Here is a 27,088-nt window from a genome sequence, read left to right as displayed (position 1 = left end):
TCCGCCGGACAGGTCAGAGTGCCTGTTTTGAATAATCGTTCCCCTGGTAGTAAGAAGGCGGTTGCCGATGCCACGTTGCTGCCGGCTGCGGTGTCGGGCCCGGCCGGGAGAGGGGGGAACTCGGCAAAATCCGGAATCACTCGGCAAAGTCCGGCCGCGGCTTTAAAGGAGCTGAGCGATCCCCGGCTCGCCCTGCGCCGCGGTTCGGTTGGCTGTGAGCGCGAGGAGCCTACGGGTGCCGGCGCCGCTGCCTAGTCCGCCCGTCCGTGCAGCCGCGGCGGGGGCCGCGATGTTGGCCGACAGCCTGGTGGAGGAGTTCGAGATCCGCGATGATGAGCCCTGGTACGATCAGCAGGACCTGCAGCAAGGTGAGCAGCCTGGCCGGGGCTCCGCGTGGAGGATGCCCGTCTTATGGGGTCTCGCCCCTCCGGGCGCAGGGGACTGGGTCCCGCTGACCAAGGCGCTGGAGGAGCCTTCTCTGGCGGCGGCTGCTTCAGGGGATGGGGGGGGGGGGGGAACAGGTAAGTCTCGGGGGGGGAGGGGCTCCCTATCAGAGCGGGGGGGGCAGGTAAGTCGCGATGGGGCTCTCAATGAGGTGGGGCAGGTGAGTCGGGGGCGGGGGGGGGGGAGAGGAGAGCAGAAGGGAAACGTGGACCTGGGGAGGGATGGGACAAAAAGCGGCGAGGAGGGGGTGTGAGCGCCCGGGCGGACGGGACGGGAGCGCGCGGCGGGAGGGGAGGAAAAGGACGAGGGAGGGTGCAGAGGACAGAAGGGTATAGTTGGCCCCCGAGAGGGTGGCAGGGGGGGTACTCGGAGAAGGGGAGGGGGCTCTCTTGGAGAGGGAGGAAATGGGAGACAGCTCTAGGCTGGGGGCGCACAGGAGGAGGGAGAGGGCTCTCTTCTCTAACAATTGAAGCCGCAGGGCGTTTGCCATTATGCAGCTTCTTAGGGGACCGGGGGTTTAACGGGAGGCTAACCAAGAATAGCAAAGTACTGTAAGGGGCAATGGTATCGTGCTACCTTCGCAGTCATGGCTTCTGGGCCGTGTGTGACTGGGTAGGAATACGGACTTCTGCAAAACAAACCCTGTATTTAAAGAGTGGCTTGTGTACCTGGCTTAAGAACTGGTTCTTCCCTTAACTTTGTTCGCTTTTTAGGGGTTAGACTGTGCCCCTCTGTGTAATGCTGTACCTCTTACATAAAGCCGCTCGGTAAAGCGAATGCTTTTGCTTTAGCTGCAGTGCTTGCTTAAAATAGAATAGCTGTAAATAATACTTCGGGGTTTCCACACCCCGTCACCGCCTCCTGCCTACCTGTAATTAAAGGGCTTGCAATTGATTACATTGTAAATACTAGGATGAGTACGTGTGGCACTTTAGAGACTAACAAATTTATTTGGGCATAAGCTTTCGTGGGCTATAATCCACTTCATCAGAAAGCTTATGCCCAAATAAATTTGTTGGTTTCTGAGGTGCCACAAGGACTCCTTGTTGTTTTTGCTGATACAGACTAATAGGGCTACACCTCTGAAACATGTCACATTGTAAATATTGGAATATCTTTATTATGGATAGATGGTCAGTTACTGCTCTCAGCTTCTCTTTACACATGTCCTGTTTAGAACTTACTGTGAACATTCATTGCATAATTCCAATATGAATTTGCTTATCTTAATAAATATGTACCTCTTATAGTGCTTTTTCATCAGTAGTTCGCTAAGTATTTTATAAAGCTGGTAAGTAGGCACTGAGGCACAGTAGTGGACTGAATGTATGACATTATCAGTTTTCTTAACTTTTTGTAGGCATTAATTGGAATGTATGTAGAATAACTTTCTTTGGATTTAACAATGTTTAAAATTGGTATTTAGACTTACTTTTAAAATCCTATGTACATTCTTAAATGGGCAGCTCAGAACTGGAAGATTGAGAGAAGTGGCTTCCTCAAAACTAGATTTAATTAAAACTTGATTTCTCTAAGCTCTTCCTCATATAAACTCTTTGGTGTAGGGGCAGTTCTTTTGTTCTGTTTTTACAGTGCTGAGCACAGTGGGGTCCTTATCCATGACTGGGGCTGATAGATACTATTGCACTATAAAGAATAAAAGTAGGGAAAAAAAACCACTGTTTTCATACTAGCGTCAAGCAGCTAACAATAAAAATTCCATCTCTCTAAGGTCAGAATAAGTCTGGAATTTTATATGTTTTGACCAACTTTACTAACTGTCGAATAGCTATATTTGAGTGCTTCATACTCAAAAACAATAGTTTTCTTAGATTGTAACTTAATATGATCACATAAACATAAATAGTTTGCTGTTGCCTAGAACAACTGGTGAAAAAATGATTCTTTAATGATTTAGACCTTTTTTCCAATCCATTGTAAAGCTGTCACTATTCAAAGCCAAACATAGCTGTGTGAATCACCTAAACTGCCTCCTGAAGTGTACTGTGATTCGCTTCTGCCTTATAATGTTCTTTTGGTCTGATCTGAATGGAAAATAAGTGGATTAACCTTTTTTATTTATTATTATTCCTTGTATCAAACTGTAATTTTGTGTTGTATTTATAAGTTCCACCTCACAAGTTAGTGTATTTCAGTGATGGTTAAGAGATTCTCATATATCAAATAGACTTAAATACAGATTCTCTCATTAGAAAATGCCCTAAGTGTAAGTAATGATTAGCCTTGCCAAAAAAAGATAATAGTAAAAAAATCACAAAGCAGGAGGTAAACTTCCTGTAAAGGGATTTTTTCCTCATACTGCTTTTTTTAAATGCTCTATTGTCTGCAATACTCTTAGGAAGTTTGAAAATATTTCCCAACACTTTGAAATCTGGCAAACATTGACTTTTTGTCTATTGAGTAGAACTGAAGCTAAATGATGAGTTTTTTATCTGCAAATGATTTTTATAGCACCCATTATGTCAAGAGATCTCTGCATTAGCGTAATTAAAATTAGCACAGCTCTGGGAATAATATTGGATGCTGCTGCTGTGCTGAGAGAGATCAGGATGTTTTTGAGGATCCCTTAAAATTAACTAAAAATCCTAACTCCCTTAGCAGTTGAGTAGTTAAATTTTAACTCTCAGGATTTGAAAAATCCCAAGTTCAAAGTAGGTCAAAATTCAGACCAAACCTTTGATTGTGCTATGAACAATAAACTCCTGAAACTTCCACCTTTAAAAATGGAGAATTTAATATCCGGCCAGACTTCTTGTTAAATCATAATGTTGCTTGAAGTGAATTTTCATGTTTGAAATATTCAAGAATGGGAGGAGCAATTCCCTGCTTTCGTAGGACTGTATTTTGTTGCAGTGTATTGACTTTCTGAAAAGGCTTCTCTCATATAAGGAAAGTGATCATAATGCCGTTGTTCAAAAACTAACAAAGGATTGAACAGATTACAATCTGGAATGGAGGGTATAATATACATTCCATGGTGACAATTCTAAAGTTTGCTTAAAAGCAAGGATCTGATGGTAAACCAGGACTGCTTAGTAGTCTCTTCTGTTGTTGAAAATATCATTTTGCTGTACAAAGTCCTCTTATGTAGACTATTAAAACATTGGGGGAGGCGGAAATCTTGACACCTCCCCCAATGATAGTAACGGTGTCAGCATGGTTTGTACTCCAGTGTAATTAAGTGAGAAATGTTTAATGCAATAGCAAGAACAACTTCTAAGTCTCACTTTAGTGTGGACATTCCAGACATAATTAAACATGATGAGGGGCAGAGATAGAGCTACCAAAATCTTACTCACCTTATTTTACCTAGAGGAGTAACTCATAAAGTGACTGACTTTAATTTGCATTATTTAAGTAAAGAATGGATGACTGTGGCTTACAATAACTTTAGCCGAAAAGTGACCTTCCCCACACATCTGTTGGGATTTCATTAATACATTGGCATAAATTTACAGTACCTGAGATCACAGCTAAGAACTTATAGCTGCTGTCCCTCTGCACTCATTGTACTGAACCTTTTAAAGAATTTACATTGCTTTGTTTTCTTATTCATCTGGACATCGAAGTCCTATATCTGCTTACTTATTTTTCTTGATTATCCACGCACTTAATGAACTTACTTGGCTGAGAAGTCCTTTCACTGGCCAAACTCCCCTGGACATCAGCATACTTAGTCTGCAGGATCAGTTGAGTAAATTAAAAAAGCTAATACTCTTTAACACACATGCTAATGGGACTGATTATAAGATGTTATACACGGGTAGCTCCCATTGATTTCACTGGGGTTTATGGGTGCTCAACCTTGCTGAAAATTGTTTAATTAGACAGTAGATCCTTTCTGTAATGATTAAAAATACTGGAGTTTTAGTATAGAACAAAATCTCTCACTTCTTTGCCTGTTTTTAAACAATGGGGTTTGTTTTGGTTTTTTTACACGCATTTTCTTGGTCTTTTCCACCTGTTTTCCTGCCTATCACGAGAAAGCCAACAGATTCTCTGAGAAGAATGGTGAATATTTCCTATAAGAAAATATCAATGCTTCTGTGAATCTTGTGTCAAACTAACAAGAGTATGTTTAAATCTGCAGCATGTACTTAGGTGCTCCATATAGACAGGAATACTTGCATACCACTTTATATGTTTGAAGTGCTGGGTAAATACTAACAATATGTACGGATATTCATGCATATGTAACTTCATGTTTATATGCATAGTTTAATTTCTTCTAACTGCACTTCTAGATACACTTTTTGTAAAGTATGCTTAGAGCCATAACACAAATCCAGGAGACAAGCCCAGATCCACAAAGATATTTAGGCTCCTAACTGCCACTGAAATTAATGAAAGTTAGGAGCTAAATACCTTTGAGGATCTGGGACAAAATGTTTAACTTTGTGTGTTCTGAGTAATTCTAAGAGTTATAAATATTCTTTGTTTAACAGAATCTTATTCTGTGCCTTATTTAAAGCATAGAGCCTTATGTGATGACAAAGTAAAAGTTGGAACACTGTATTATTTGAGGTAACAGAAAAAGTTGCTACAAATTGTTGAATGGCTTTAATGATTACATGACTGCTGGTTACCCAAGGCTAGTGTGTTGTGTTGGTTTAGAATTTGTAAAATAGGATTATATTTGTATAACATTATATAGGGGATTATAGACTCACTGAAGTTAGACTGCAGGAGTTACCCCGAAGAAAGAAATGTGGAAAAATAAAAGGGGCTGTTTCTGACTGCCAGTTTAAACTTTATCTTTGCCTCTGGTTAATCAAAAGGAAAGTTTACACTTTCTGCCTCTGTAGATTGCAAGGAAACATCAAGCAAAATGTCTTAAGTAAAGTTGGTGAGGATTGGGAAATTTGTAGACAGCCCAGAAAATTAAGCTGTAGCTGGGTTTGCACTTCTTAACAAATGGACTCATGATCAAAATTATTCTTTCAACTCCTACGAGGTTAGATGAAAATACTCCCTTTATTATGACCATTTTATAAAAAGTGCAGGGATATACCCACTACATTGCCTATGTATTTTGTGCATTCTAGAGCATACAAACTTTGTATTCATAAACAAAATTAACTTAATATTGGCTTATATAACCTTTGGATGCAGGAGGAGGGACTTCTGTTTGCTGGATAATGAACCTTTTAGTTTGAGGAGATTAGCTGTAATCCTAAAAATGACATAAGGAGTGTGAGGCAAGAAGATTGCATTGATGTCACTATAGAATGATATACTAACCTTTAATTGCTGAACTATTTAGCAGTATATCACCAGAGAACAACTTTATTTCTGTTTTCTTATGTACATCAGTTAATGCCTTGTTTATTTCCCCACTATTCAATTAAATCGTATGGTGTATTTTGATGTATACAATTTACATAAACTTGCTGGAGTATCAGAATCCCAGTACAATGTTTGGATGCCATGTTTTCTGGCACTGCTTTTCTACAACTAGTAGTTAACTTGCAAGATATGGGACTAATAACTACTATGGTACAGTGGAGTCTTGGACCCTTGTCTACAGTAGGAAAAAAGTTTAACTTGGATGCATTAAATTTCTAAACATGGGCATGTTATTGTGTATTTAATAGATTTCCTCCCCTCTCCTCCAACTGTGGATATGGCCTCTGACTTGCTGCTGTTAGTAGTCATTGGGTGTGGGGTTTAAATTTACTTACTCTTACTGGTGCAGATCTTGCCCTTCTCTTTCATAGAATCATAGAATAACAGGGTTGGAAAGGACCTCAGCAGGTCATGTAGTCCAACCCCCTGCTCAAAGCATTGATCAGTGGCCTTTGTTTTAAGAATCAGATTGCAAGGAATATTTTTTCTTTGCTATGCTCAAAGTAGGAAATAACACCTTTGAGAACATCTTTGTTACAAGTAAAGAATATATAATTCATGGATTATTTGATCTGCTAAAGCACTTTAATATCTCTCCGAACACCCTGTTGGAAGATCTCAAGTTTCTGTGCATATTTGTTGGGGAAGTTCTTTGGTTTATGCATCAGAATGTAGTGATAATTTGAATATTCTGTCTAAGTGAAGGCTGCCCAAATCAATTTTTAACAGGATTTTATTCCATTACAGCAACTGGATAGAGATAAGCTATCAAACTAAAATGAAACAAGATAAAAACAACGGCATTTGAACTTCCAACCTAAAGAAATATTGGGAGTTCATATTCCAGCCTATTATCTGTACCGCTCATATATATTATACATGCTTTTAAATCTTGGCGGAAAGAATTCTAAATTCTCCTTGGCTTGTCCTTCCTTGTATTCTGGCACTCTGCCGTTTATGATGATAGTTCTATATATCTAAAACTTAACAAGATTGTATTGCCAGCTTGCATGTATATGACAATCTGGTCATGGTCCAAGTGATGTGAAAGAGGTGGAAAATTACAAACTTTGTATAAGGAATTGCAATGTAGCTATTGGATTCTGCACTTATCTTCTATATGAAATATAATGCCATGTTTGGGGGGGTTACTACTCTAGCAATAACCTAGATTATTGATCTCCATTGTCACACAAAGTGTGAGATGCATGCAACATAAGGACTAATAATGTGCTACTTATTGCATATAATTCTTTCATAAGCTTGGAATTTACTAATCCAGGCTATAGTTAAAGGAGGGCATCCAAGTTTAGCTGTAGTCCCTGTATATGTGTGGATTCCTCATTCTTTAAAAACAAAACAAACGAACAACTGCAATATTCATAGGAACTCTGGAGATTGCTGAGGAGGATTAGGCTGAGTTTCAAATATCTAAGAGAACAAATAGCATTTAGAATCTTTTTTGAGAAAAGGAAACTAACCATTGTCTGGTGCTGTTTATAAATCAAGAGACACACAATACATATCTGAGCACATTATCTAACTTCCTATTTCATCAGAAAAAGTGTTTGTTTGAAAATCTTCAGCTGATTGTCTATTGGTGCTGCATGGGCTGGGTTGCCTTTTGGGGTGGTTGGAGGAGCAAGGGGACATCAAATATTGTTCCAGGCCTGGCCTAACCAGTACTTAACAGGCCTTCTTGCTGTTTACTCCCCTCTCAGAATGGGTTTAGCAGTTAGCTAATTGAGGGATCTAGGGTAAGAGCTACTTGGTGGTACACTACTGGGACTCGTGTGTTTATGCTGCTCTCTGCCTACCATGTTGAGAGCATCATTCCCATTCATCCTCATCTGCATAGGGGACAACGTGAATGGGCAGATGTAGATGGGGAATGACAGAAGGCAAAGAGTGATCAGGTGAGGAAAGTAAAACTAATGTGGTGGAGAGGAGACTAAAAAGGATGGAATGAATGAGGGGGAAAAATGGAGAATTAGCCTCAATCTCAAAGAAGTTGTATTGTAGCATAATAGCTTGTACTTGGACACAGTTATAACTACCGTAACTCCGAGAATTTAATTGAAATAACATAGTAATGGTCAGATTGCACAAACTGGGTCTTAAAATTTACAGGCAGATTATTTATTTATTTAGATCTGCATCTTGCTGCTGAGCTTGGGAAGACATTATTGGATCGTAACACAGAACTGGAGGAATCTTTGCAGCAAATGTATGCAACCAATCAAGAGCAACTACAAGAGATAGAGGTAAATTTTAAGGCGTATGGGTGAGTTCTATTGCAGAGTTTGATAATCTTGAAGTGTGGACATTGAAATCATTTGGATACCATGAAACTTGATTTTGATATGGTATTAGGACTCCTTCAAAACTTCATCTTCCAAGAAAACATTCTGAATGCCTCTTGCAGTTAATTTTAGTCTGATTCTAAAATTTCTAAAGCTTGATAACATGCATAGACACAGTTTCCTCTCCTTAATAGTATCTTTGTATCTTCACTAAATTTAACTTCTATAACTATAATGATAAGTACCAGTTGTGTTTGTATAAACTAGCTATTTCAGAAATGTATACTGTTTAAAACAAGGGTTTCTCTATATAAATACATGATGTGGGTGGATTACTTTTCTTAACAAATCCAGAAAATACATGTAGAAGAAATCTGTAGGTTTTTGAAAAGCCTGCATTATTTGAAATAGTATGACTAGCTGTTTCCACAAATATCTTCATATGCACAAAAATTGTAAGTTTAACAAATGTTATTATGCCGTACGCAAAAGGCTTCCTGTAATTACACAAGAGCAGTGATATTTTTGCATGCTGCATATTTAATATTTTCGTCTGATCAAAAGTATTAAAGTCAATTGCAAAGAACTTATTCTATTTAATAGTGTTTTCAGCATTTCAGTCATCCATTGATATTAATTTTAAACCTTTAAATTAATGAAATGAACTGACTGGTAATTAAGAAGAATCTACATAACTGAATAGTCCACATGATACAAGTAGTATTAAAGCAGTCATCAGTTTAAAGTAAAGTGTATATATCTGCCTGCAATTTAGAGAATGTTGAAATGATCTTTCAGTACAATAATGGCAATCGCTACAGCTTTAATCCAACATTTGTATTAGGTTGCATATGGAAGCAAGTAACTGTGTTGGTAGTAACATGGCATTTTAAATTCTAGGATGCTTGTAGGTGTCCCACGTTAGCTGTTTTTTTTGTTTGTTTGTTTTTAAGAAAATTCATACAACAGGTGCACAGTATAGACAAAAAATGCCCTCTTCTAAGGATACCTTTGTATTGCTGATTTTTTGACATACCTCACACAACTTACTTGACTTTTTTCCCCCCTATTAAATCATGGTAGATCTAGTCTCTATATCCAGCTCATTCTGTAATATAAAGGACATCAATAAAGTAAAACAATGCTGGAGTTAAAGCTACCAACCACAAACAAACCCAACCTATCTGCATTTGTTTATGCAGAGCTCTTGAAATGTCTCCTGAGTCTAAATGGTTTACATACTTCAGACCCTAAGGATCAATCTTATTTGTGAACTCTTAGAGCAACTACACAAACTATTAGGTCTCCCACTCTGATGTACATTAAGGTGCAAGGAAGGGCAATGAAAATGATGGGGAGGTATGGAACAGCTTCTATATCAGGAGAGATTAAAAAGAATGGAATTATTCATTTTAGAAAAGAGATGACTAAGGAGGGGATATGATAGAGGTCTATACAATCATGAATGGTATAGAGAAAGAGAAAGTTGTATGGTGTTTACCCCATCACATAACACAAGAACTAGGGCAGTAGTTCTCAAACTTATTTGATCACCTCCCCCCCTTCTTCGTGTATGTTGTAGTTATGCCCTCTTCTCCCCTACTATCCCCCAGCCACACAAGTACATATGCCCATATACGCAGCAGCGCTTTACTTGAATCATTTTTTGCTTCTTTGTTTTTCACATGAATTTTTTTCTGCTGCATGAATGAGCCAATGATCCATTGTAATAAGAGCAAAAGTAAAACAGTGATTGTAGTCCATACTTAAATAAATGTGCACACTGCATCGTAGCAAACGGATTAACATGCAGATGGCAATGACTTTGTATAATGCTAAGCAAGCTTAACAGATATCTGTCAACATGCACAGTGCCATCTAGAGCCAAATGCACAGTGCTGTCTGATATGTCTGGAGGAATCAGCTTTGCTAGTTACTTGTTGCTGTGGGTAAAATGTGTGCAATAAGATGTTTTTCTTTCTTTTTTTTTTTTTTTTCTTTTTTTTTCCCTCAAAAGATTCTCAACTCCCTCCTGAATATATTCCACGCCTCCTAGTTTGAGAACCTCTGAACTAGAGGGAATCACCCAATGAAATTAATAGGCAGCAAGTTTAAAAACAAACAAAAGGAGTACTTCTTCACAGAACACACAATCAACCTGTGCCAACAAGTATCACTGGGTTCAAAAAATAATTAGCTCTATCCTCCATGAAATTATCTGTCAATGGCTACTAGCCAAGGTGCTCAGGATGCAATCCCAGGCTCCAGGTGTCCCTAAACCTCCAGCTGCCAGAAGCTGGGACTAGATGATGGGGGATTGATCACTTGAAATTGCCCAGTTGTGTTCATTTCCTCTGAAGCATCTGGCACTGGCCACCATCAGAGACTGGATACTGGTGGACCATTGGTCTGACATATGGCCATTCTTATGCCCATCACCTTGTAATGCACTCATTTTATGAAGAGACGGTGAGGAAATGCTATAATCTTGCCAAAAGAATAAACTGAAAAAAAAAATCTGTCCTACACACGTTACTTGAGAGTAGCTATCTAAAGAGCCTTGTTGCGTCTGCTTTATTCATGTAGATTTTTGAGAGCTTATTTTAAAAAAATACTGATGTAACCTGATCTGTATTACAGTCAATTAGCGTTGCACATAATATAACTTGTGTATGTTTCATTTCAAAAGACAATTTCCTTGTCTTCGCTGCATAGGAAGGGTTAAGGGAATTGAAACATGTAGAACTGTTCATAATCTAATTTTGAAGATTAAAACTAAAGTTTTAAACACTTGACATCATTAGGTATTTAGTCTCTGACCTTTGCACTGACACGTATGCTACTAACTAATCATGATGGATGTAATAAATGGTGCAATAGCAGATTAAAACCAATGCCAGAAAAACTAACCAAGACTGTTCATGAATCTTGGCATCTCTTGTAAATCCAAATGTGGGGCGTTACAGCTCTCCTTTTCATAATGATCTAGTGGAGTGTAAGCCTGCTTGGCAGTGTTTCACTTGCAGTTACATATTAAGTTTTCCTATTTCCCTTGCAATTGATGTAGATGCTAGTGTGAATTTCTGAAATATCAGGAAAGCCAGTACAAACTTTGATGTTTGCATTTGGGGTTTCTGCTCTCATCTCCTGCATGATATTTTCAAGTTTCGCTGACATCAGCCATGCAAGGTGAGATGAAGTGTAGTTCCTTGAGAAAGGGAGTAATCTACTCTCTCCCTCATGTTCCATTCCACCTAAAGTATAACCTGCCAGCATAGGCTACCATTCAGTGGGTTCTTTATTATGCATTAAAGCACCTAAATTCAGAACTCTAATCTTCATGTTTATATGCTTAGTCACCTTTCCCGGTTGAAGAAACCATGAACGTTTCCAATTTCTTTGAGACTAGCAGATAGGGAAAGTTAATCTGAAATGGGTCACACTGAGATTCTGTTGGTTAATCCACATGCTATTCTTGTGTGAATCCTGTGTCACGTGCCCGTGGGTTGCAAAAAGATCTAACCAACAGCTATCCGATTGATCTTGTAGTAGTTTGTTTGTAGCAGTGCATAGCCCTAGATTAACTTGTAATCGCTTCTTAAATTACCTAAAATGTAAAGCCATCAACCTTCTAATGCAGTAAAAGGTTAAGTAGAATATTAGAAGCTTTGATTACATAATTAGCAGGTCACTTACAAGAGTAATTGCTCCTAATCTAGAAATCTTTCAGACAACTTTGATGTGGATGATTTTGAACATTTAACATCGAACTGTGTAAAATGTAGTTAAATTTAGAACCTAATACTTCAAGAAATATTCTATATTCAACTTCTTTAGGACAAACTAGTTCATGATAATGTGAACTTGATTTTAAACTTATTCTAAAGATCATGGAGCAAATAACTAAGCAATCAATTTGCAAACACCTAGAAAATAAGGTGATAAGTAACATTCAACATGGATTTGGCAAGAACAAATCATGTCAAACCAACCTAATGGCTTTCTTTGACAGTATAACAAGCCTAGTAGATAGGGGGAAGCAGTAGATGGGTATATCTTGACTTTAGTAAGGCGCTTGATACCGTGCTGCATGACCTTCTGATAAACAAATTAGGCAAATACAACCTAGCTGGAGCTACTTTAAGGTAGGAGCACCCCACTGATTGGAAAACCGGTCCAGAGAGTAGTTATCAATGGTTCACATTCAAACTGGAAGGGCATATCAAGTGTGGTCTCACAGGGATCAGTTCTGAGTCTGGTTCTGTTCAATATGGCATAGAGAGTACACTTATAATCTTTGTGGATGATACCAAGCAGGAAAGGTTGCAAGTGCTTTGGAGGACAAGAGTAAAATTCAAAATGGTCTGAAGTAAATAAGCTGAAATTCAATAAGGACAAATGCAAAATACTCCACTTAGGAAGGAACAATCCGTTGCATATATACAAAATGGGAAATGACTGCCTAGGATGGAGTACTGCAGAAAGACATGTGGGGGTCATAGTGGATCACAAGCTAAATGAGTCCATGTAGCACTGTTGCACAAACAAAAAAAACAAAAAAAAAAAAAAAGCAAACATCGTTGTGGCATGTATTAGCCAGAGTGATGTAAGCAAGACACAAGAAGTAATTCTTCCACTCTGCTATGTGCTGATTAGGCCTTAACTGGAGTATTGTGGCCGGTTCTGGGTGCCACATTTCAGGAAAGATGTAGACAAATTGGAGAGAGTCCAGAAAAGAACAACAAAAACGATTAAAGGTCTAGAAAACATGACCTCTGAGGGAAGATTGAAAAAATTGGGTTTGTTTAGTCTGGAGAAGAAGACTTAGGCCTAGTCTTCACTTACCGGCTGGTCTGGAGGCACGCCATCGATGTTCTGGGATCGATTTATCGCGTCTGGTTAAGACGCGATAAATCGATCCCGGATCGATCCCGGAAGTGCTCACAGTCGGCGCCGGTACTCCAGCTCGCCGAGAGGAGTACGCGGCGTCGACGGGGGGAGACTTCCGGTCGCGTCTGGACCGCGGTAAGTCCGGAGTAAGGTACTTCGAATTCAGCTACGTTATTAACGTAGCTGAATTTGCGTACCTTACTCCGAAGTCCGGACTAAGTGTGGACCAGCCCTGAGACAGGACATAACACTTTTCAAATACATAAAAGGTTGTTAAAGGAGGGAGAAAAAATTGTTTTTGTTAGCCTCTGAGGATAGGACAAGAAGCAACGGGTTTAAATTGCAGCAAGGAAAAAAGACGGCTAAGGGGAGATATGATTGAGGTCTATAAAATCATGACTGGTGTAAAGAAAGTAGATAGAAGTAGTAAATAATACTTCTCTCATAACACAAGAACTAGGGGTCACCAAATGAAATTAATAGGCAGCAGGTTTAAAACAAATAAAAGGAAGTATTTCTTCACACAACGAACAGTCAACCTGTCGAACTCTAAAGAGCATTCAGGAATTAGTGTGTATGAGACTGTTGCAGTTTTGAAAACAAGTATAACATAAGAAAGGCCGTACCGGGTCAGACCAAAGGTCCATCTAGCCCAGTATCCTGTCTACCGACAGTGGCCAATGCCAGGTGCCCCAGAGGGAGTGAACCTAACAGCCAATGATCAAGTGATCTCTCTCCTGCCATCCATCTCCACCCTCTGACAGACAGAGGCTAGGGACACCATTCCTTACCCGTCCTGGCTAATAGCCATTAATGGACTTAACCACCATGAATGTATCCAGTTCTCTTTTAAACTCTGTTATAGTCCTAGCCTTCACAACCTCCTCAAGTAAGGAGTTCCACAAGTTGACTGTGTGCTGGGTGAAGAAGAACTTCCTTTTATTTGTTTTAAACCTGCTGCCTATTAATTTCATTTGATGACCCCTAGTTCTTGTATTATGGGAATAAGTAAATAACTTTTCCTTATCCACTTTCTCCACATCACTCATGATTTTATAGACCTCTATCATATCCCCCCTTAGTCTCCTCTTTTCCAAGCTGAAGAGTCCTAGCGTCTTTAATCTCTCCTCATATGGGACCCATTCCAAACCCTTAATCATTTTAGTTGCCCTTTTCTGAACCTTTTCTAGTGCCAGTATATCTTTTTTGAGATGAGGCGAACACATCTGTACGCAGTATTCGAGATGAGGGCGTACCATTGATTTATATAAGGGCAATAATATATTCTCAGTCTTATTCTCTATCCCCTTTTTAATGATTCCTAACATCCTGTTTGCTTTTTTGACCGCCTCTGCATACTGCGTGGACATTTTCAGAGAACTATCCACGATGACTCCAAGATCTTTTTCCTGACTTGTTGTAGCTAAATTAGCCCCCATCATATTGTATGTATAGTTGGGGTTATTTTTTCCAATGTGCATTACTTTACATTTATCCACATTAAATTTCATTTGCCATTTTGTTGCCTGATCACTTAGTTGACAATATACATGTGTGCATCTTGGTTAACTCTTCTTTGCCAGAGGATGTTGTGATGTCCAAGACCATAACAGGGTTCAAAAAAGAATTACCGGTAGATAAATTCATGGAGGATAGGTCCATCAATGGCTATTAGCCAGGATGGGCAGGAATGGTGTCCCTAGCCTCTGTTTGCAGGAAGCTGGGAATGAGCAACAGGGGATGGATCACTTGATGATTACCTGTTCTGGTCATTCCCTCTGGGGCACCTGGCACTGGCCACTGTTAGAAGACAGGATGATGGACCTTTGGTCTGACCCAGTAGGACCGTTCTTATGTAAGGGCAGTTTAGGTTGGACATTAGGAAAAACTTCCTGTTGGCTAGTTAAGCACTGGAATAAATTGCCTAGGGAGGTTGTGGAATCTCCATCACTGGAGATTTTTAAGAGCAGGTTAGGCAAACACCTGTCAGGGATAGTCTAGATAATACTTAGTCCTGCAGTGAGTGCAGGGGATTGAACTAGATGACCTTCTGAGGTCCCTTCCAGTCCTACAAGTCTGTGGTATTTCTGGTCCAGGAATGACTTAATGCATATTTGTATGCAGGATACCTGGAACTTTGAAGTATTTGTGTGTAGTAAAATCCATATAGACGTGTTCAGCTGTGGGAAAGCCTAAGGTGTTTCTAATACCAAGGGATTTAAAGATGGTTTATTACTCTTACGTAGGAAACCTTTATCCTAGGCTTTCTAAAAGCAGTTTCACCACTACAAAATAAACAACCTGCTAAGTTTCTTGAATAAAGAGGATTACACTGAGAACATTTCATACAGAATTAAAAAAGCAGGAGACCTTTGATTGGGATTATATAAACTAGAATGCCCCTTGTGGGTAATTGAAGTTTGTTCTAATTTGTACTTCCTGATAAATAGTAACCCAGATATCATCAGTTTACAGTTTTAAGACTAAACTAAAATCAGTTTCCTTAAACTTAAGGCAGCTTCATACACTGAGAAATTTATTCTGATTTGAAAGGGTTTGCCCATGCAAAGTATAACCCCAGTGTTGCCGCTGGTAAATTGCATAATTACAAACTGGAAGTTGTAATTTAAATCATCCTTATTCTAATTTAAGGAAACCACATGTGACATGGTGTCTTGCTATTTACTCTGAGATTTAAAAGTGCTAGTGGGCTCGTTTGTGGAAAACACTCCTGAGCTATTTAAGGGTACAATGTCTTTCCACGGTTCTGCAATCAAAACTAATGTACATTGTATTATTCGTGACATTTATGGGAAACAAACTGAAAATCCTGATTTAAGAATTTAAAGTTAAAACTTACACTAAGTAGGATTAAACATTTTTAGCAGTGTGAAGATGGTAACTGCAAATTATCTTCTAGTACCTTACAAAGCAAGTGGAGCTCTTACGTCAGATGAATGACCAGCATGCAAAGGTTTATGAACAGCTGGATGTTACAGCAAGAGAACTGGAAGATGCTAATCAAAAACTAGTTGTGGATAGTAGAGTGTCACAACAAAAGATATTAAGGTAACTAAAGTTTTGTGGAGCAACTTTTTTTATATATATATATAGAGAGAGGAATTAGAATGGAATACTAGTCTGACTGCATTAGTTTATGCATTTTTGGGTGGCTGGTTATCCAGTTGTCTAATCACTGGGCTTTTGGGTTATGTGAATTTTTGTTTGTTACTGGTAACTGTGGAGCAGTTTCCAGAGGAAGAAGCACAAAACTGAGTGAATAGTGACTGAGCTCATGCTATTGGTCATGCCCTTGACTTAAAGCCAGTCATGTTAACAGCTTTATATGTTCATGAACTTCAGCCTGACAGAGACTATTGAAGGTCTGCAAACCCATATAGATGACCTTCAGAGACAAGTGGAGGAATTGAAGAAATCTGGACGAGGTCATATGAACCATGAGCGATCTGAGCAGCCACGATCAGTGCACAGCTTCTCATGTTTGAAGGAGCTGTATGACCTTCGCAAGTAAGACGCTAACTCAATGATACGTCATTTTATTGTGCAAGCAGATTTTTTTAATCTTTCATCCATTTGTTTGTAGCAGAGCAGAGAAATCAGACATGCATTTCTAAAAAATCTGTCAGTGTCACTCCAGACAAATGAGTTAAGACCAAAGCAGTCTTCACAAGCCTACTTTTAAGCTTTAATATTGACACTTCTATAGTGCATACTCAAGAGGTGATTTTTTTGCTTGTATGAAACTTTGTCAGATTTCTGACAGTGGATTTTATGACCATTCTGGGCATTCATTAAGGTTTTGTAGTGGAAATTCTGAGACTTTTAAACTGCACGGTATGGATATCTTATAGTTTGCAGATCCATTTCATTGAGAATTGTACAAGTTAAAAATGGGGGAAATAGACTGCATGATAATCCAATACATCATCTTCCAGTACTAGGAATGTCCTGTAGAAAACTATATCTTGTGGCCTCAAAGAAATACTCTAAAAAATCTCAAGAATTCTGATTAGAGGTCTCCATGTACAGTAGACTTTAGATCTACAATTTGATATTGCAATTAAGCAGTTGCCACACCACCTGAACTGGGAACCATACATCACTGGGTACTGAATTTACTAAAGCCCTGTAGAAAAGCATTCTGTTTGATTATTGAGGCATTGTAACTTTGTACAAATAGATACCTTAATGACCAACCTGGTTCTGTTTGGAAACCATTTTTTTCCAACAGTGAGTTTAAATTCAATCTCTGTATTATCCAGAAGAGGCAGCCTAAAAATCATAGGAAATCTAAGCTCTGACGCTTTTTGTTTCTGCAGGTATTTTGTTTACGATCATATTTTTGCAGAAAAAATTACTTCAATGGATAGTCAGCTGAGTCCCATAGAAGAAGAAAATGAGAACTTAAAAAAGGCTTTGACTGTATTACAAGCCCAACTTAATCTGGAAAAGGAGAAAAGAGTGACGATGGAAGAGGAATATCAACTTATGGTAAAGGAGAACTGTGACCTTGAACAGAGGCTGGTTGATAAAGACTTATACCGGGCTCGGGCAGAAGAGCTTGAATTAGAAGTGACTGAAATGCGGCAGATGTTTCAGTCTGAAAACACATTTGTCAACAGCATGGAGAATCTAGTTCCAGAATCATTTTTTATTTCATTTAAAGAGTCTTTAGAAAGGGAAATTAGTCAAAGCCCTTCAGAGGATGCATCCTTGACTGTCCCCCAGCTTGATAAAAGGGCCCTAAAAAGAAGCAACAGTGAGACGTTCCTAAGCAGTGCTGCAGGAGGAGACCTTCTAAAGGGCCATGAAGAAACCTGTATTAGAAGAGCTGAAGCTGTGAAGCAGCGAGGCATCTCCTTGCTTAATGAAGTGGACGCTCAGTATAATGCTCTGAAGGTTAAGTACGAGGAACTTCTGAAGAAGTGTCAAATGGATGAAGATTCTTTGAAACATAAGGCTGTACAAACCTCAAAACCGTATTCCAAAGACACTAGTGTGGGGAACATCCAGTCTGACCATTCAGCTACTGATCAAGAGCATGGAAATGTTGAGCTAACGGGCTCACCCACAAATGCTATACCTGAATATAAAGCTCTCTTTAAGGAAATTTTTAGTTGTATCAGAAAAACAAAGCAAGAAATAGATGAACATAGAACAAAATATAAGCGTTTCTCTTCTCAGCCCTAACACTTGTTTGTATTAACTATGCTGATGACCTGTTTTCCCACTGAAAAGTTCTGTATTAGTCCAGAAGGGAAACGTTAAGGGTCCCTCTGGTGTTTGTATGTATCTTGCTGTCACGTGTACTCCCTTCAACTTTAATGTATGTTCACTTTACTTGTAAATATGTATGATATGGTCAACCCATTAGTCAGTTGTATTCTCTGTGCACGCAATGACCCCTACCACACAGTAAAAGTTATTGTTCAGTGGTAGTTGTTGGCAGTCTTAAAAGTAGAAATTTGGCTTAATTTTTGCATACTACGTTTGTCCTCTCTACAGCAGCAATTGACAATCTAGCTCACTATGCCCAGTATACTACAGAAGCTGTAGACCTAAGGAGAAATGATTGTATTATACTTTTTCCACTGTGGGAAATTTGGAGTAAATTTTTTCCTTACTTCACAAACCAAAAAGGTTTTGTTCAGTCTTAGCCTTGTGGCTATTTTTGAGTATTAAAATCCACCTGTGGGAAACCTCTGCTTCAGACTGAAATTAGTAGTCAGTCTAAACGGATGTGCCCTGGCAGAGATGAGTGGAAACTGGCACAGCAGCCTGTATTAGGCTTAATTTAAGCCAGTTTTTCATACCAAGTTTTCATATGCACTAAACTCTTTCCCCTTAGCATAAATGTCTTTATATTAAAAATGGATTAGGTGTAAAGGTATGAATATTTGAGAGAGTTCAATGTTTAGGGCACTCTTAAGGCAAGATACTGTGAACTATGTATATTGTCACTGATCTACTGTTCCTTAGTGGTACTCCTAAAAGTGCATTTTTGTCATGTGATAAGATGGAATGTTACAATTTGTGGTAGCTTTGTTGTGGAGGAATGGCTCTCTTTAGTCTATAAAGCCTCCTACTCAAGTGTTTTAAAGGAGACCGGACAAGTAAGTTTATCAGATGATGGTGTTCATCACTTTACACCATTTTAGCTCAAGTATGTGTAGACCTATTTAGTATCAGCAGTAAAAACAAAAACCACCCCAAAACCTCTTTAAGAACCAGATTACAACATGTAAGAGATGAGGCCAAGATGTAATTAAACCCTCCTTGCTCCTTCCTCTCTTTCCATCCCTCCTTCCCAATAAAATAAAGATTGCAGGACCAACTTCAGCTAATGAAAATGAAGAATATGGATGACCACTGTATCAAATAGGAGGAGGAAAGGCAGGAGAATGGTAAAGGCTGAGAAACCAAGAAGGAATGGAAGCCAGATAACCAGCACTAAAAGGTGATCTGATAATTTTACAAGAGTAGCAATGCGCTTAACTCTTTAAAGTGTCGAGTGTTCAAGTCAATGTTTGCTATGGATAAACATCTGTCTACTTGAGTTGCCTAGATAAATCAAACTGTTGGCACATGATGTTAAAAGAAACTTTACAGCTGTCATTAAGTTGCTGCTGCTATTATAAATTCTTGTCTGCCTTGTGTACAATGTAAGTTAGTCTCCAGTTATTTTATACTTGTCCTTCAGTAAGATGGAATTCAGTTTTACAGGTTAGACACTTACACTGTAAACAGTTGTGTACTGAAATAAACACCTATTTAAAAAAAAAATTCTAAATTATAAATACTTTTCCAAAAGGCAAAAATCCCCACAGCTAAAGTTACTAGGTATGTGCTGCTAATTTTGTCCAAATGTGTGAAACTACCACTAATGCAAAGAAGGAGTTCTTAAAGTAAGTGTGCATGGCATCTTCATTTATATATAGATTCACCTCCCGCTCCCAGCAGGGATTTCAGAGTTGCTGGCCTATACCGCCCTTGCTTAGATGAAAAAACTAATTAGGGAACTAAATTAAAGACTTGGGAGGGGGGGTAGACTAATCTCTCCTTTTCCTCTCCCACATTCCAGTTCCCTCTAGGTGAGAAAGTTGCTTCCCTGTACCTGTTCCTCTGGTATCAGCTCCCTTTAACTTGCATGTTGCTTGGCTTCTCTGTACCCTTGGAGATGGCGGTCTGTTTCTCTGCTCATTATGTAGCAAGGGCATCCATTGCAGGCAGCAATGTTGACACCTTGTTCCGCACTTTCAGTCTGGAGGACTCTAGAAGCAGATGGGAACCTGCTGCCACAAGTGGTTCACCACTCATTTGTGTTACTGTAGTGCCTGGGAATAGGAACCCTACTCAGAGCAGGCCTTGACTGGGCTGTGCATGTATAAATGGAACAAAGAAAAGCCCTAGCTCAAAGAGGTTTTAGGCTATGTCTACACTACTGCAGTAAGTCAACCTATGCTACGCAACTCCAGCTATGTGAATAACATTGCTGGCGTCTATGTACCTTGGGTCAAGTTACTGTGTCACCTTACCTTACCTTATGCTTCTCGTCAGGGGTAGAGTACAGGGGTCGACTGGAGAGTGATCTGCTGTCGATTTGGTGGGTCTTCACTAGACCTGCTAAATCGACTGCTGGTGGAGCAATTTCAGAGCATTGATCCTGGATGTAGTGTAGACATAGCCTAAGACTGACAACAACTGGATTGAGACAGAGTATAAGGAAACAATGGGGCACTAATGGTCAGTATATGTTGTGGCAGCAGTAGCCAGCCATGATGCTGTCTGCAGGCATCACAAGGGAGGGTTTTGAAAGAGGATAACAGTTTTGCAGACATACAGGGAAGCTCCTCACAACTGAGGGGCAACATTGACAAAAGCACAAAGGAGCTTGTTTGAAAATTTAACAACTGGGTGATGGAAGCACAGGCTGAGCTGGGGATGGGAGTAATTTCAATACTGAATAAGAAGGGTTAGGCAGGTTGGGAAGGAGGAAAAAGGCCATGACCAGCATTCCTGCCACTTCAGCCTCATTTTGTACTGTACATGGTTAGTAACTTCAGTATCTGATTTGTCAATCATGTCTATCAATCAACAGCTGGGTAACTACTAGGAGCAATCAAATGGCTCACAGTTTAATGAAGAGCTTGGTATACACCAGGCATTTGCTGTCTGCAGTCCTCCCTTTTCTAAGCCAGTTATCAGATATGGCTATAACAACCTCCTTTCATATATACAACAAAATTATCAGTGGTACAGAACTATTGCACCACCAAAGCATCTGCTGTCACTGGATAAGTGATTGGGGTTTTTTGTTTGTTTGGGGTTTTTTTGTTAAAAGGGGAAGTCACTCAACCTACCAGTTCCTCAAAAGTATGCATTTAACTTTCAAATAATTGGCTGTTCTATACAGCACCACAAAACCTACAGGGTGCTAACAGTACAGATGAAGACAAGTTCACCATGACTCAAATTCAAAGTTGAGACAACAGAGTGGGAAGGCAAAGATGACTGTTTTTTGGGTAACTGGTACTTGAAAATATTTTGTTACAGCTTAATTCTGAAGTGGGAATATGTTGGAAAAGGTACAACATATATAAATACTAATCTATTCATGAATGCTGCTACATTTGGCAAAACTTTATGGATACACTTACAGGAATAGATAGAATGGTCATTGTAGCTATACTGATTGTGCTCAAACAAGCAATCACCTTATAAGCATTCAGAAAAATACATGCAACTTCACAGGCAATAATCAGTTTGAAGCTAGTTTGCTCTTGATGGACATAAAACAGCATCTAGATACTTTCTAGTTTACTCACAAGAGGTTTATGTTGAGTTTTAGTTATTCAAAAATTAGGGCAGTAAGATATTGTCCATAGGAAGATGGAGATGCTATGTAAATGCAGTAAATTATTTAGCCAACTAACCAAATTAATCCTATTTGGTTTAACTGCTCAAACAAACTTACTTATTTCAGCCAACAACTCACTTTACCTCAGCACCTCACTTATGGTTATCAATTGTTTTCACCAGACAAACTGAAACTACAGCTGCATGCTCAAATCTTATCTTCAGCCCAAGCACAGTGAAGACTAAACACAAGAAATGGTAAAAATACACCATTCTCATTGATTAGTTAGTTCCCATGTCCCCTTTCCAATTCTTGCACCTGCTCTTAAACTTAAATCTTAGATAATAAAATCCTTGTGGCAGAATACTATTTACTGTATTTGAACAGTGCCTTGTACAACAGGGTCTCCTACTCAGGGGGGCCTCTAGGTGCTACCATAGTGAATAAAGTGATTTGTAACCATATGTAGTACTTAGCTTATCCCTACCCACCCCACTCCCTCAGCTAAGTCATTCTCTTAACTTTCTCTAGTCCATAAAAGATTACATTGCTTTTATCTGTTCACAGACAAACACATGGGGGTCAGAGGCTGATGCATAGTCGATCTTCAAGATAAAATTTTATTTGAAAAAGTTACATAAAATATAGGTTTTACATCACCAAGTGCGATAACTACAGTTGGACACCTTTCAGATGGTGCATAAAGTTACTTACCTTGCTCTACCTGCATCTAGGTATGCAACAAAAAAAAATCAAGTAGGATACATTACATCTGCTTTATATGTAATTACTTTTGAAAACAACTTGTGTCATGTAAACAATTGATGAGACCGTTTTTGTTATGTATAATTAGTACGTTTAAGACACAGGGATTTTTCCCCACCAACCCAGGTGCATATAAAACTTTCATGAGCATTAATAGGTCTGTTTGTTAAGTGGGAAGAGGGAGTGCTTTAACACGCAAACTACAGCATGACCTTCTAGGCATATAATAAAAGTTGGATGTTTGTAAACAAGACTTACCATTTATTGGCATTAATTACTAAATAAAATATTAGACCATGATTTTCCATCATGTCTGTGTCAGTATGTGTTTTTATTTTATTAGAATGAAATAATGAGAAGCAAAATACATTAGGAATCCCAAATTCATCAAATTGCAGATAGGGTCCCACATTTTCTTCCTCGATGCTCTTTGCGTTTAGGCGGCCATGCAAACAAGTGCGTGAATGTTGACATCACTAACCGTCTTTCTGCAGTGGCCATGTGGCCACAAGTAGGTCAGATTCTGCCCCTTGCTCCCTGAAGCAAAGGCATTATTCTGTCTATGCCCACTACAGTTTTCCTCCTCTGTCTTGGAGATAATGGAATGAAAAGCACACCACTGTTGTCAAGACTGCACTGTCCCTTTAAGGTACCACATTCCAGCATGGCTTACACAGCAGTCCTGGGGAGAATGGGAAAAGCAGTTACTAATGCTGAAAAGTTTAGCGTTAGAGTATTACCGATTAGCCTTAGAGGCAGAAAGCTCCAAAATCACAATAGATTCCAAGAAGCAGACAATGTAAAAATCAAAAGTGTATAGTGGCAATATTGCCTCATGTATTGTACCCACTTACAGCAGGGCAGAATTTGGCCCATCAACCCTACCTTAACTATGATGGTACTAGGAGTACTAGACCAATTAAAAACTTTTCACATGGTTCAGAGCAGACTAGTTAAACCATGGGATGGGATCCAGCAATAGGACTAATTCCACAAGTAAAGGTTGCAAGATTGCAGCCCATCTGTTGAACTGGGCCATTTGAAGCTGTAATTTATTGTTATGATAGTCCCTAAAGACCAACCAAGAACAGGGTCCCATTGTACTAGGTACTATACAAACCCAGAGTAGCAGCCAGTCCCTACATAAGAATGGCCATATTGGGTCAGACCAATGGTCCATCTAGACCAGTATCCTGTCTTCCATCAGTGGCCAATGCCAGGTGCTTCAGAGGGAATGAGCAAGGGATCCATCCCTTTCCATACAATCCCAGCATCTGGTAATCAGAGGCTTAGGGACACCCAGAGCATGGGGTTGCATCCCTGACCATCCTGGCTAATAGCCATAAATGAACCTATCCTCCATGAACTTTTCACACAATGCACAGTCAACCCATGGAACTCCTTGCCAGAGGATGTTGTGAAGGCCAAGACTATAAACCAGGTTCAAAAAAGAACTAAAGTTCATGGAGGATAGGTCCATCAATGGCTATTAGCCAGGATGGACAGGGATGGTGTCCCTAGCCTGTTTGCCAGAATGGGAATGGGCAACGGGATGGATCACTGGATGATTACCTGTTCTGTTCATTCCCTCTGGGGCACCTGGCATTGGCCACTATCGGAAGTCAGGATACTGGGCTAGGTGGACCTTTGGTCTGACCCAGTATGGTCTTAGACACAGAGTGGGGGTAAGGGATAGAACCACAGAAGCAGAGTGAACAATATAATGGGAATATATATATATATATGTGTGTGTGTGTGTGTGTCTGTGAGAGAGAGAGAGAGAGAGAGATGTCAGCCACACAGGAGACAGAGGGGTCTTTGAAAGGCAGGGAGAGTGAGGGGAAAAGGGTCAAAGGGGCAGCTGAAGAGTGAAGCTGAGGTGAAAAGCCGGAGAGGGTTGGAATGAACAGGCAATCACCAAAGGCAACAGCGCAGAATCAGACCCTTTCAGAGTAAGCAATTTATTAGATTAAACGATTAAACCACTGGATTATATTTTGACCAAATTTTTATTAACCACCCACCTGCAAATATTTTCAGGATACCTGAGGCATCTACATGAACTGAGTGTTTTGTTTTGAGTGAGCATCAATTGTGTTGAATTTTCATTTTCCACCACTCTACAGTAGGTAAATTCAACAACAGCTGACTTACCCCTTATGAATGAAAATGCACAGCTTTAAGGGAAAGGAGTTTTTGTTTTGTTGTAAGTTACTAGACCTTTCAGACCACAGAAGCCTAGTACACTGCAAATACTCAACCTTAAATGAAGGAAACTGGCAACCCTTCTTTTCAGCTTGCTATAGTTTATTCTGCAGATCAAGATTTTAATCATACGTTCAAGACTTATTTCTGATTCTTTCATGCACAGCTTTGACTCACCTGTATACAGGGGAAAATGAAGACTGACACATACACACACCCCAGTGTTGGGCATGTGATACAGATGCACAAACTGTGTGACTTAAAGAGCATTTACTTCCTATGCAGATATACTCCTTGTTAAATAGCTGCATCATGAAAATGTGCACATATGTTGTTTGGGCACTCCTGGTTATAGTCAATGTTTAGGCACACCTATCTTCTTAAAAATCTGCCTGCACCAGCAGGTTCAACATGCTTTAAGTTTCATCTTAAATATTAAGACCAGATTCTTCTAATCAAGACCAGGGACACTGAATAAAGCCAGACTGCATATTATCAAAGAAACAGAACCCTAATCTTTCTAATGCACAATTAATCTACAATACAGGCCTGGATTCTGGAAAGCATTTAAGCACATATTTACTGAAATTAGGGCCAGAATGACCCAATTCCTAGCAATAATTATTTAAAAGTTATAGGAGTTGGTGGATTTCTATTTAGCAACACCATACCACTTTAATACATGTTAATCAATGCCTGTATGGCCCGCCAGACGTTCCTTGTATGTTTTGCAACATCTTGAAACAATGGGTGGCTCTTTCAAAGAGGGTTAAACTGGTAAACATTCTTTCATAAAATGTTTTAACTGATAAAGGGGGGGTTGTTGTTGTTGCTGATTGCTGCCTATGTAACTTTAAACTCCCCTTGAGCGTAAGGGGATGTATTTTTAATGTGATGTGTGTGGGGACTGTGCTTCCCAACTTTCGTTAATGTTAATGAGAATCCCATGTCTAAGCTCACATTAGGTCATGTTGAAAATTTCCCCCTTAATGTTTAACGCAATACCGTTTAATAATAACCGTGAAAGTACATTTATTGCACTTTGTATTAATTGTTAGCCCACGTCAGAAAAAGATTTGTTGGGTTAACACCATATGATGATTGGTTCAAAAAAGTCAATGCCCTTTGGCAAAAAGGGGGAATGTAACAAGTATATTTTACATCAAACAGATTGAAAATAAGGCCCTATCCACATGATAACAGAAACCACGCTAGCAACACCATCGTTATATGTAACTCCACGTAGAATCTGGTCCTTTCTGTGAAGCCAATATATTAAAAGCTCTGGTACTGACTATATCAAAATCACCATTAAACAAGAGCTTTGTACATGATTTTTAAATCTGATGCATTACCTTTATCACTCTATCCACATCCTGTTTATTCAGATCCTCTCCACATTCTTGGCTCAACTGATGCTGGATGATGTTCCTGCGCACTCGATAATTTTTGGTAAAGATTTTAAGCAAAACCTGCCGATGCTTTAAAACAAAAGTTTATTTTAACACACGAGAGAAAAATTATCTGCATTACATTTCTAAACATGAAACAAGAAAACCACCATCAGCTCCAAACAAGCTTTTAGGTACATCATTTGGCACAACACATTCAGAATCTTCCTTAGGAAATCCCTCTCCAAACAGTCCCATACTAGCATGCTAGAACTATAGCAAGCATAAAAATGATACTTAGCATGTACAGTGTATTTCTGTATTCAAATCATTGTACAAATGTTAGCTAATTAATTCCTGCAACACCTTGTGCGGAAGGTATTATCCCCCTCATACAGCGAAACTGAGGCAGAGAAAGTTTAATTAATGGAGATAGAATTTGAGCTTAGTTTAGAACTCAGGAGTTCCTGGCCTTCTGCTCACTCCACTTGACTAGACTCTCTATAATGAAGATCTAGAGCTTGCTGCTGTGGGGGTCTTTCCTGTGAAAACTGTTTTATATCGTGAGCACAGACTTGCTGCTTCCATTACACTCAATTTACAGTGGTAACAATTAAAAAGGCAGTGTATGCCCACAAGTGCCACAGTTACTTACCATTCTAGCTATAAGGAAATTCTGACCTCTCAGGTATCGCCACAGGGTAGCTATTGGATAATGCTGACTTTTTAAACAGCAAGGAACAGAGTTTAATATGCTCTAAGGCCTGGTTTGAATGGAGCAGCGAACTGGTACTACTCGTGTCTACAGCTATTTACATTAGCGTTTAATTAGTGAGCAGCGTATG

The 27,088-nt window shown here is 39.3% G+C and overlaps 2 protein-coding genes across 2 annotated transcripts in view; one reads left to right on the top strand and one right to left on the bottom strand.

The window, feature by feature from the left end:
• The first annotated feature begins 18 nt into the window (after positions 1–18).
• Positions 19–22,957, top strand: CDR2 (cerebellar degeneration related protein 2). The gene is made up of 5 exons (XM_054041195.1): positions 19–368; positions 7,963–8,075; positions 15,925–16,073; positions 16,368–16,532; positions 17,345–22,957. Exons 1-5 carry the CDS (start codon positions 290–292, stop codon positions 18,213–18,215), a joined length of 1,377 nt encoding a protein of 458 aa, XP_053897170.1. The 5' UTR covers positions 19–289; the 3' UTR covers positions 18,216–22,957.
• POLR3E (RNA polymerase III subunit E) overlaps positions 22,478–27,088 on the bottom strand; it is a 38,368-nt gene continuing 33,757 nt past the window's right edge. The window contains exons 20-21 of the mRNA XM_054041193.1: positions 26,208–26,333; positions 22,478–23,329 (exon numbers count right to left, since the gene is read on the bottom strand). Coding sequence (XP_053897168.1) covers positions 23,273–23,329; positions 26,208–26,333 — 183 coding nt within the window. The 3' untranslated portion in view covers positions 22,478–23,272. The remainder of the gene's footprint in view (positions 23,330–26,207; positions 26,334–27,088) is intronic.

The sequence above is a fragment of the Malaclemys terrapin genome, chromosome 10, assembly GCF_027887155.1.
Source record: "Malaclemys terrapin pileata isolate rMalTer1 chromosome 10, rMalTer1.hap1, whole genome shotgun sequence".
NCBI lineage: Eukaryota > Metazoa > Chordata > Testudines > Emydidae > Malaclemys > Malaclemys terrapin.
This window is presented reverse-complemented; position numbering and strand designations above follow the sequence as displayed.